The 12589-nt window shown below is 39.9% G+C and overlaps 1 protein-coding gene across 1 annotated transcript in view; it reads left to right on the forward strand.

Annotated features, from left to right (window-relative positions):
- TDRD1 (tudor domain containing 1) overlaps positions 1-12589 on the forward strand; it is a 51715-nt gene that overhangs the window by 29815 nt on the left and 9311 nt on the right. The window contains exons 16-21 of the mRNA XM_040254442.1: positions 35-172; positions 1758-1868; positions 2575-2745; positions 4765-5040; positions 10116-10235; positions 11674-11790. Of these exons, the coding sequence (XP_040110376.1) occupies positions 35-172; positions 1758-1868; positions 2575-2745; positions 4765-5040; positions 10116-10235; positions 11674-11790 (933 nt within the window). The remainder of the gene's footprint in view (positions 1-34; positions 173-1757; positions 1869-2574; positions 2746-4764; positions 5041-10115; positions 10236-11673; positions 11791-12589) is intronic.

Genomic DNA, 12589 nt, shown 5'->3' on the forward strand with positions numbered 1-12589 from the left:
ATTTGTTTAGCAAAATGTCCATTTATTTTCACAGTTCCCTTGGGTATAGAAACAAAAAATCCACTGGCGTGGACGTGGGTTGAACTTGCTGTTGATCAAACAGTGGATGTTGTGGTCTGTGTGATTGATAGTCCTGGAGAATTTTACTGCCATGTGCTTAAAGGGGATGATGGTAAGTTGACTCTTACCTATTTATGTTACATTGTCATAGATAATAAATAAAAGTTTGTGATTGGGTGATGATACTGTTCCCTCTTTAGTAAGGGCCAAGTGGGTGTTTGTGTTTCCAGGAAAGATTTACAAGAATCCTGGCGTAAGCTGCCATTCCCTTTTCCAGGGTATCTTCCCGACCCAGGGATTGAACCTGGATATCCTGCACTGCAGGCAGATTCTTTACCATCTGAACTACCAGGGAAGCCCCCTGGTTATACTTGGTTGCCTTTTATTCTGTTGTAAGCCATGATTTCTGTTTTCAATAGTGTCCCTTTTTAAACCAATTTAGGTTTCACAGTGGAGAAGGCAATGGCACCCCACTCCAGTACTCTTGCCTGGAAAATCCCATGGACGGAGGAGCCTGGTGGGCTGCAGTCCATGGGGTCGCTAAGAGTCTGACGCGACTGAGCGACTTCACTTTCACTTTTCACTTTCATGCATTGGAGAGGGAAATGGCAACCCACCCCAGTGTTCTTGCCTGGAGAATCCCAGGGAGAGGGGGCCCTGGCAGGCTGCCGTCTGTGGGGTCGCACAGAGTCAGACACGACTGAAGCGACTTAGCAGCAGCAGCAGGTTTCACAGAATGTCTCCTAAATTTATTTTTGAAAAAACTGAATTGTTAACTTCATTTAAGTATAGCATACACACAGAGACGTGCACGATAAGAGTGATGTGTGTGCTTGGGCTCTGAGGAGGGTGCCCTTGAGGTCAGACAGGCCGCTTCCCTCCGCAGTGTATGAAAGTGCCCTTTCCCACCCCATTTCCTACAATGTGTCCTTAAATATTCTTATTTCGACTAATCTGAAAGGTGACAGGTCTAACTCGATGCAGTTTAATTTCCATTTCTGTGAATGGGCCTTTGCCACGTGTTTAAAAGATAGTCTCCGTTTACTTTGTATAATGTTAAGATGGCTTTTACAGTTCTCCATGGCCTGTGTCTTTCTAAGCCCGTCTCTGGTACTTTTCTTCAGTGGCTCACCTTTCCACTCTTCTCTGCCAGACTGCTCCCACCAAGTGCTTTTGGCTGCTTAATTTGGTCCTTTGCCTCAGAGCCATTGCTTTTTCTGGAATGCCCTCTTCTTTTCTAGCCCTCTCCTTTGAGATTTCTCTGTGAGACCTTTAGTGCACAGAGCCCACCTCTCTGGATTTCCTTAGCAGACACTGTCTGTACCCCCCATTTCATGGTGGTTCATTTATACTCCTTCAGGACAGCTTGTATGTAACTTCCTTTCTGTGCAGGCTTGTCCATTGTTTCCTGGTATACACGCAAAAGCCCATGCTCGAGCATACTGACAATGCTGCCGTCACTGTGGCTCTGTGCCCAGTGAATTGTTGGTATGGGGTTTACCGAGAATATTAACTAAATAATGACTGACTTGCCCAAATTCTTAATAAGGAAAAGGGAAAGGCATCTGGTGTACTTTATAATTGTCTGGAAATGTACCTGGGTTTTTATGATCAAAACACTTTCCAGCTTTAAAGGAAAGTCTGCTACTCAGCATGTTTTAAAACTGTTAAATGCCGTATGTGTGTTGTGCTTTCAGCCCTAAAGGAACTCAATGATTTGAACCACTTACTAGCAGAATATTGCCAGCAGAAGTTGCCTAATGATTTTAAGGCAGAAATCGGGCAACCTTGTTGTGCTTTCTTTGTAGGTAAGTTGCAGTTGGCACAATCTTGACTACTTTAGAATCTTTTTTTTTCCTTGACATTCAAACTTCATTTTTAGTGTGTATTTTCTTCCTGTTGTTTAGGCAGATATTTTTCATAATCAAAACTAAATGAATGCTTAAGATCTTATGTCTTCTCCCTTCTCTCTTTGCAACAAGAAGCTCCAAATGATACTTTTCTTACTTAAGTTTGTCAAATGCTTTTCTTTGCAGAATTTCTGATAGTAATGAAAGGGAGACCTGAGTCATTGTTTCTTCTGCTTACCCTTTGCATGTTTATCTTGAAAATATATTTGATGAAATCCCTTAATTTTATTGCATGTTTTTCTGTTTATCTTTTATATTATTTACCAAGTAACAGGTAAAACAGTCTCATTAGCAATAAGAGAATTATGTCCTCCAGTTTGACAAATATGTTAAAGTTTATTAAGTCTTTTCTTAATATTCTGCTTACTGGTTAGGTTATGAATGAAATCTTTATAGTAGATGTAGAAGTGTGATGCTATAAAAACTTTGGAGATGATTCTAAGAATGAATTTTGAGATTTCTGAATTAAAAGCTAAAGGTAACATCTGGAAAAAGAACAAATTTATTAGCTACTTTAGACAAAGGATGGTCCTTTTCAAAATGAAAATTTCAAATCTCAATAGAAGGGAAATACTCCATGTTGCAAACTTTGTGTTAAATCTAGGTGACAGTAATTGGTATCGTGCTTTGGTCAAGGAAATCTTACCAAATGGAAACTTTAAAGTACATTTTGTGGATTATGGAAACGTTGAAGAAGTTACTGCAGATGAACTTCAAATGATCCCATCCAAGTTTCTAAAACTTCCATTTCAAGGGATACAGTGCTGGTTAGTAGGTATGATGCAAAATGAGACATTTTCTCAATTGTCTTCTAATACTTAGATTACATAAACTTTTCAGTGTTAATGTATCTCTAATTTTAATATTTTGTGTAAGCTGTTTTGTTTCAAAGAGCCTCAAGTAGTTCAGCCTTTTGTCTTAGCAGTTTTGCTTCTAATAATTGGTCCCCCCACAACAGTCTTATGAGTTCACCAGGTTCACCTACATGGAAATTCACTACCTGTTAATAGTAGCAAAACAACCTAAATAGCCAGAAATAGAGCCTTGGTTAAATGAGGATCCAGATAATGGGTAGTGAAAGTGTTACTCAGTCACATGCAATTCTTTGTGACCCCATGAAGTGTAGCCTGCCAAGCTCCTCTGTCCATGGAATTCTCCAGGCAAGAATACAGGAGTAGGTTGCCATTCCCCTCTCCAGGGGATCTTCCCAACCCAGGGATTGAACCCAGGTCTCCTGCATTGCAGGCAGGTGCTTTACCATCTGAGCCCTCAGGGAAGCCCATAGTGGGTAGTGGTGTTGCCTATTTCATAAGGATGTTGTAAGGATTACTGAGTGAATGTTTAGACCAGGGTCTGGCACTCAGAAAGTTCCATTAAATGTTTGCTCTTATTACACAGTCATTAAAATGTTAAATATGTGTTGTTGACATGAAGAGCAGTTCATGAATTAAGTGAAGGAAGCCAGTTATAAAAGAGATGCAGGGTAGTATTGTGATTAAGAGAACAGATTAGAACCACCGCTGCTGCCTGCTCGCTGTGAGATCTTAGGTAAGCTGGTTAGACTATGTGCTTCCTTTCGCTCATCTGGAGAATTATTGTACCTTTCTCAAAAAGACATTAAGAATAAAAGAGAAATAAAGTATAAAGCACTGAATAGTGCCTAACATCGTAATTTTTTATATTATAAAATTTTTATAAGTTTATATTGTTTTTACAAGTTTTTAGTATTATAAAATTTCTTTATAAAAGAATTATGAGTGTATATGCATGTGAGTATTTCCATATGCACATAAAGATTATGGAAGGTTGCATACAAAAATGTTAATAGTAGTCATGTATGGAAGCATTAGTAAGTGAAGTAAGCGAAGTTGCTCAGTCGTGTCCAACTCTTTGCGATCCCATGGACTGTAGCCTACCAGGCTTCTCCGTCCATGGGATTCTCCAGGCAAGAATACTGGAGTGGGTTACCATTTCCTTCTCCAGGGGATCTTCCTGACCCAGAGATCGAACCCAGGTCTCCTCTGAGCCACCAGGGAAGCATTAGATGCTTTTTATTTTTCTTTTCACATATCTGGTTTCTTTTTACTTATTTTATACTAAGTATGATTTGGATTATTATTTTCAATTACCATGTTTTATGTCAGTGCTTCTTAAAGTGTGATCCCCTCCCACCCTACAGCCAGTGAGTAGTATCAGTATGAGAACTTGTTAAGAACGCAGATTCTCAGTCCCCACCCAAGACCTGCTACTTAATTAGAAACTCTAGAGTGGGGCCCCCAAATCTGTGTTCACCAGCCCTCTAGGTAATTTAGATGCACAGCCACATTTGAGAATCACTGTTAGGAAAATTAGGGTATAAGTCAAAGTTGTCCTAGAAAAATAATTTTTGGTTTCACATTTAAGATGACATTTTAAAATTATCATTGGAAAATTATGTGAAAGTATGTTTTTAAAAATCAGAATAATTGATATTCACGATTGTGTATATAAGAATGATGGCCTCTAGAAACAGTAATTCTGTTTTTGCCTGTTGGGAAAAATGTCAGGTGAAGATAAAGTCAGTGAGGAAAGTCATGACAGACCCTGAGTCTCCTGAAACCCCAGTACTGTATCTGCCGATGCAGTATCTGCAACGCAGGCACAGAGGATGTAGGTGTATAATTGACTACTGAGAAAAGATTCAAAATCACTGACCTGAATGGTGAACTTGGCAAGGGGAGTCCTGGATGTTGTTGAGGCAAAAAATGTAGCTTTGGGGCACAGAGTTCTTGTTAATGCTGTTCTTATTTGCCAGGTATACAGCCTAGAAACAAGCGCTGGAGTAAAGAAGCCATAGCAAGATTTCAGGCGTGTGTTGCCAGGATGAAACTCCAAGCCCGAGTGGTTGAAATCACTGAAAACGGAGTGGGGATTGAACTCACTGACCTTTCCACTTCTTATCCCAGAATCATTAGCGATATTCTGATCGATGAACATCTGGTTTTAAAAGCTGGTTCACCACATACAGACTTAGCGAAAACCAGACCTGTTGATAAGCATGACCTTCAGACTGATACCCCGGGGCTTCAAGGTAACATTTTTAAACAGTTATTTAAATTTGTGTTCTCCTTGGCTTTTATAGGCTATGAAAATTATGCTATTTCAAGTGACAGAATTTTCCTGTAGAAATACCATTTGTGGAAGTAGATTAGTAACAGGTAATTAAAATCAATTTAATGTTTATTGAATTCAGTATCACAGTAATTAGTTTAAAGTTTATTCTTTCAGTATCATGGTAATCCAACTCTATGCCCCGACCAGTAATGCTGAAGAAGCTGAATGGTTCTATAAGGACCTACAAGACCTTCTAGAACTGACACCCAAAAAAGATGTCCTTTTCATTATAGAGGACTGGAATGCAAAAGTAGGAAGTCAAGAAACACCTGGAGTAACAGGCAGATTTGGCCTTGGAGTACAGAATGAAGCAGGACAAAGTCTTAACAGAGTTTTGCCACGAGAATGCACTGGTCATGGTAAACACCCTCTTCTGATAACACAAGAGAAGACTCTACACGTGGACATCACCAGATGGTCAATACAGAAATCATGTTGATTATATTCTTTGCAGATAAAGATGGAGAAGCTCTATACAGTCAGCAAAAACAAGACCAGGAACTGACTGTGACTCAGATCATCAACTCCTTACTGCCAAATTCAGACTTAAATTGAAGAAACTAGGGAAAATCACTAGACTGTTCAGGTATGACCTAAATCACTATATAGTGGATGTGAGAAATAGATTCAAGGGACTAGATTAGGTAGATCGAGTGCCTGATGAACTATGGACAGAGGTTCATGACATTGTACAGGAGACAGGGATCAAGACCATCCGCAAGAAAAAGAAATGCAAAAAAGCAAAATGGCTAACTGAGGAGGCCTTACAAATAGCTGTGAAAAGAAGAGAAGCAAAAAGCAAAGGAGCAAAGGAAAGAAATACCAATTTGAATGCAGAGTTCCAAAGAACAGCAAGGAGAGATAAGAAAGCCTTTCTCCATAAATAATGCAAAGAAATAAAGGAAAACAATAGAATGGGAAAGACTAGAGCTCTCTTCAAGAATTAAGAGATACCAAGGGAACATTTCATGCAAAGATGGGCTCAGTAAAGGACAGAAATGGTAGGGACCTAACAGAAGCAGAAGATATTAAGAAGAGGTGGCAAGAATACACAGAAGAGCTATACATAAAAGATCTTCATGACCCAGATAACTACGATGGTGTGATCAGTCACCTAGAGCCAGACATCCTGGAGTGTGAAGTCAAGTGGGCCTTAGGAAGCATCACTACGAACAAAGCTAGTGGAGGTGATGGAATTCCAGTTGAGCTATTTCAGATTCTAAAAGATGATACTGTGAAAGTGCTGCACTCAGTTTAGTCGCTCAGTCGTGTCCAACTCTTTGCAACCCCATGAACTGCAGCACACCAGGCCTCCCTGTCCATCACCAACTCCCGGAGTCCACCCAAACCCATGTCATCCTCTGTCGTCCCCTTCTCCTCCTGCCTTCAGTCTTTCCCAGCATCAGGGTCTTTTCAAATGAGTCAGTTCTTCACATCAGGTGGCCAGAGTATTGGAGTTTCAGCTTCAACTTCAGTCCTTCCAGCGAACACCCAGGACTGATCTCCTTGCTATCCAAGGGACTCTCAAGAGTTTTCTCCAACACAACAGTTTAAAAACATCAATTCTTTGGCGCTCAGCTTTCTTTATAGTCCAACTCTCACATCCATACATGACCACTGGAAAAACCATAGCCTTGATTAGACGGACCTTTGTTGGCAAAGTAAGGTCTCTGCTTTTTAATATGCTATCTAGGTTGGTCATAACTTTCCTTCCAGGGAGTAAGCATCTTTTAATTTCATGGCTGCAGTCACCATCTGCAGTGATTTGGGAGCCCCCCAAAATAAAATCAACCACTGTTTCCCCATCTATTTGCCATGACGTGATGGGACCAGATGCCATGATTTTGTTTTCCGAATGTTGAGCTTTAAGCCAACTTTTTCACTCTCCACTTTCACTTTCATCAAGAGGCTCTTTAGTTCTTCAATTTCTGCCATAAGGGTAGTACCATCTGCATATCTGAGGTTATTGATATTTCTCTCAGCAGTCTTGATTCCAGCTTGTGCTTCCTCCAGCCCACCGTTTCTCATGATATATTCTGCATAGAAGTTAAATAAGCAGGGTGACGATATACAGCCGTGACATACTCCTTTTCCTATTTGGAACCAGTCTGTTGTTCCATGTCCAGTTCTAACTGTTGCTTCCTGACCTGCATACAGGTTTCTCAAGAGGCAAGTCAGGTGGTCTGGTATTCCCATCTCTTTCAGAATTTTCCACAGTTTATGGTGACCCACACAGTCAAAGGCTTTGGCATAGTCAATAAAGCAGAAATAGATGTTTTTCTGGAACTCTCTTGCTTTTTTGATGATCCAGCAGATGTTGGCAATTTGATCTCTGGTTCCTCTGCCTTTTCTAAAGCAGCTTGAATATCTGGAAGTTCACGGTTCACGTATTGTTGAAGCCTGGCTTGGAGAATTTTAAGTATCACTTTACCTAGTGTGTGAGATGAGTGCAATTGTGCAGTAGTTTGAGCATTCTTTGGCATTGCCTTTCTTTGAGATTGGAATGAAAACTGACCTTTTCCAGTCCTGTGGCCACTGCTGAGTTTTCCAAATTTGCTGGCATATTGAGTGCAGCATTTTCACAGCATCATCCTTTAGGATTTGAAATAGAATGGAATTCTATTTCATCTGGAATTCCATCTCCTCCACTAGCTTTGTTCGTAGTGATGTTTCTAAGTCCCCCTTGACTTCACACTCCAGGATGTCTGGCTCAGGTGAGTGATCACACGATCGTGATTATCTTGGTTGTGAAGATCTTTTTTGTACAGTTCTTCTATGTATCCTTCTACCTCTTCTCAGTATCTTCTGCTTCTGTTAGGTCCCTACCATTTCTGTCCTTTACTGAGCCCGTCTGCATGAAATGTTCCCTTGGTATCTCTAATTTTCTTGAAGAGATCTCTAGTGTTTCCCTTTCTATTTTTTTCCTCTATTTCTTTGCATTGATCACTGAGGAAGGCTTTCTTATCTCTCCTTGACTGGGAGGTGACTGTGGCTCGGATAATGAACTCCTTATTGCCAAATTCAGACTGAAATTGAAGAAAGTGGAGAAAACCAATAGACCATTCAGGTATGACCTAAATCAAATCCCTTATGATTATACAGTGGAAGTGAGAAATAGATTTAAGGGACTAGATCTGATAGACAGAGTGCCTGATGAACTATGGATGGAGGTTCATGATATTGTACAGGAGACAGGAATCAAGACCATCCCCATGGAAAAGAAATGCAAAAAAGCAAAATGGCTGTCTGAGGAGGCCTTACAAATAGCTGCATTCAATATGCCAGCAAATTTGGAAAACTCAGCAGTGGCCACAGGACTGGAAAAGGTCAGTTTTCATTCCAATCCCAAAGAAAGGCAATGCCAAAGAATGTTCAAACTACCTCACAGTTGCACTCATTTCACATACTGGCAAAGTAATGGTCAAAATTCTCCAAGCGAGGCTTTAACAGAACGTGAACCGTGAACTTCCAGATGTTCAAGCTGGATTTAGAAGAGGCAGAGGAACCAGAGATCAAATTGCCAACATCCGCTGGATCATCAAAAAAGCAAGAGAGTTCCAGAAAAACATCTATTTCTGCTTTATTGACTATGCCAAAGTCTTTGACTGTGTGGATCACCACAAACTGTAGAAAATTCTGAAAGAGATGGGAATACCAGACCACTTGACTTGCCTCTTGAGAAATGTGTATGCAGGTCAAGAAGCAACAATTAGAGCTGGGCATGGAAGAACAGACTGGTTCCAAATAGGGAAAGGAGTACATCAAGGCTGTATATCATCAGCCTGCTTATTTAACTTCTATGCAGAGTACATCATGAGAAACGCTGGGCTGGAAGAAGCACAAGCTGGAATCAAGATTGCCAGGAGAAATATCAGTAACCTCAGATATGCAGATGATACCACCCTTATGGCAGAAATTGAAGAACTAAAGAGCCTCTTGATGAAAGTGAAAGAGCAGAGTGAAAAAGTTGGCTTAAAGCTCAACATTTAGAAAACGAAGATCATGGCAGCTGGTCCTATCTCTTCATGGCAAATGAATGGGGAAACAATGGAAACAGTGACAGACTTTATCTTTGGGAGCTCCCAAATCACTGCAGATGGTGACTACAGCCATGAAATTAAGATGCTTACTCCCTGGAAGGAAAGTTATGACCAACCTAGATAGCATATTAAAAAGCAGAGACCTTACTTTGCCAACAGTGGTCCGTCTAGTCAAAGCTATGGTTTTTCCAGTAGTCATGTATGGATGTGAGAGTCAGACTATAAAGAAAGCTGAGTGGTGAAGAATTGATGCTTTTGAATTGTGTTGGAGAAGACTCTTGAGAGTCCCTTGGATTGCAAGGAGATCCAACCAGTCCATCCTAAAAGAAATCAGTCCTGTATATTATTGGAAGGACTGATGTTGAAGTTGAAACTCCAATACTTTGGCTACCTGATGCAAAGAACTGACAGGTTTGTAAAGACCCTGATGCTGGGAAAGATTGAAGGCGGGATCAGAAGGGGACAGCAGAGGATGAGATGGTTAGATGGCATCACCAACTCAATGGACATGAGTAAACTCATGGAGTTTGAGTAAACTCTGGAAGTTGGTGATGGTCAAGGAGGCCTGGCGGGCTGCAGTACATTGGGTCACAAAGAATTGGACGTAACTGAACTGAATGTTTATTGAAACAGGGTTTTATTGAACACTATACTCATTTTTAATGTAGTTACTTGTCAGGTAAACAAACGTACATCATACAGCTATGTATCCCTTAAAGTTTGAGTAAATTTTAAGAATTAAATGTACTATAGAAATAAAAATAAAGTATATGAGTGTCATAGTTTACAGATTCTTGTTATATAGGTTGAGCTTTTTTGTAATGCACACCAAAGTCCCTAAAATTAAACAAAGTCTTTTATGAAAATACAGATTTTCATTTTGGGACTTTGGGAGTGTTGAATGCTGAAGTTTATCTGTTTTATGAGAGGACTGTATTTCGTGTATTTTCAGCCATCTCTTCAGCTGATCAGTGGAGTACAATAGAACTGCCAATTAATAAAACTGTACAAGCATGCATTTTAGAGATCACAAATCCAAACTTGTTTTATGCTCTACCAAATGAAATGGCAGGTAAGAAAGTTTGAGACATATTTACGCTAGTCTTTTAATTGTAGAATGGTGGTGCTGCTGCTGCTAAGTCGCTTCAGTCGTGTCCGACTCTGTGCGACCCCGTAGACGGCAGCCCACCAGGCTCCCTCGTCCCTGGGATTCTCCAGGCAAGAACACTGGAGTGGGGTGCCATTTCTTTCTCCAGTGCATGAAAGTGAAGAGCGAAGGTGAAGTCGCTCAGCCGTGTCTGACTCTTAGCGACCCCATGGATTGCAGCCAGCAGGCTCCTCCATCCATGGGATTTTCCAGGCAAGAGTACTGGAGTGGAATTGTAGAATGAACTTACCTGAACTCCTCAGGAAGTGACGGGGAGAAGTGGTGATTTCTTTTCCACTCAGTGTTTTGATTGATTATAGTAATATGTAAGGAAAATTTGATTTTAAAAACCGATGTGAACATGCCCTGCATTCAGTCTCTAGTCTGCCTGGTCTTGATCACCTGCAGCTTTTTTATAACAAGGCAGGGTCCTTGATTACTGTATAATTTCTTGTTTAAAAGTAGGTACTGTCTGTATGGAATTATACTTACTAACCTAACTTCTACGAGCATTGAGAGAATTTGAACTGAATTCTGTTTTAGATATGTTGACAGAGTACTTTGAAATCACTCTTTAATCACAATGTTACTGAGTCTTAGGAACTTAGAGAACTGTTTTACAGTGCCTCTAATTGCGAAGAAGAGTAGCATATAAATGTTGACTTTAATTTTCCTTTTCTGTTTCATGAAAGATTACAGTTCAGTCATCTTGTCAGTGTATTTGAGTTTATCCTTGTAGTACAGAAGCTGAGTTAGTACAAGTTGGCTATTCAGAATTGTTTGCAGATACTTAAAAATGTATCTTTTTGAAGTGATCAAACCAAGAATTGTGGTGATACCAATAACTGCTCTTAAATTTATTCTCCGTATTAGGAACAATCATCTTTACACTGTTTAGTAGAAAGCATGGGCTCAGGCTTATTCCATCCTGGCAGCTACATATGGTGTGATGAATTGGAAGTACTTTGTTTCACTTTCTTACCTATAACACACTGACAAGTATACGGAACAATTGTGAATCTGTAGCCTGATATCATAAACTTTTGTAGAATGAGCACACTGGACTAGACACCCTGCTCAACAGATTAGCCCATCTTCCCAAGAAGGAAGGTGGCTTTCTTCTTGCCCCCTCCCAGTACTGCGTCCCTTCCCCACAGTGTACCAACTAGTGGTTTTATCTATTTTTAAAACAGAAATGTTTTAAAATAGTAAAAATTAAAATGTTTTAAATATTAATATTTAAAAAATTAAAAATATACAGGATCTTTGGAGTTTAGATTTGATCTTCCTTTTTACATACTTTTATAAATATTGGCACTGAAAGCTTCTTCACAGAACGTTGTTTTTTATATATATATTTTAGAAGATCAGGAAAAACTGAGCGTATTGACGGCCGAATTGTTAGAATATTGCAATGCTCAGAAAAGCCGATCGCCCTATATACCGAAAATTGGAGATGCGTGTTGTGCCAGATATACAAGTAAGATTCTTTCTGTTACCCAGAACAGTGTGCATTTAAAACATGAGACTTACAATTTTAAAAAGTATTTAATTTTCTATTTATTTTATATGACAATTGGATCTTCAGTTTCCCTCTCTTTTCTTCCCGGTAGAAATGTGTCATAATTTCTGATTAGATAAGTATTCTGTGTTACGATACTAGGGTTGCATAAAAGCGATTCACAGCCTAGCCATGTAGTCACTATAAATACTTATGCAGCCTTTTTTGTTTTTGTTACTCCTGTTCTGTATACTTTCAGTAATGATCTCCAGTCCTCTGCACTGGTATAAATTCTCTCCAAGAGTACTTTATGTACTGAATCAACTTTTGTCATAATTGTAGGCAGCCCTGGCCTTTTTGCCGGCTCCTATCTAGACTGCTTGTCTTTGGGACCTGAGCTGTCCTCCTGGAAGTTTCGCGTCACCATCACGCCAACCCTCTGTTGCTTGGATTTCTCTCCCACCCCTCCCCCTTGTTGCGAGATTGTCTCCCTCCCTCATCTCAACATGCTTTCTGGATCCCTTACTTTTGATTTACTCTTAATATTTGGGTATCTCTCATCCTCTGGAAGCTGAGAAAAGGTATGTGTAAAATAAGTTTTCTGTTATGTTTCATGTTTGAAAAAGTATTCTACCCTAATAGTTTCTTGAAAGCTTACCTGTAGATAGAATTCCAGGTTGGGAATCATCTTCCTCTTGAGTTTTTGAAGGCATTGCTTCTCTATTGTCTTTTAGCTGTAGGTGTTGCTGGTGGAGAGGTAGATGTCATTGAGGTTCTC

The sequence above is a fragment of the Oryx dammah genome, unplaced genomic scaffold (assembly GCF_014754425.2).
Source record: "Oryx dammah isolate SB20612 unplaced genomic scaffold, SCBI_Odam_1.1 HiC_scaffold_14, whole genome shotgun sequence".
Lineage (NCBI taxonomy): Eukaryota > Metazoa > Chordata > Mammalia > Artiodactyla > Bovidae > Oryx > Oryx dammah.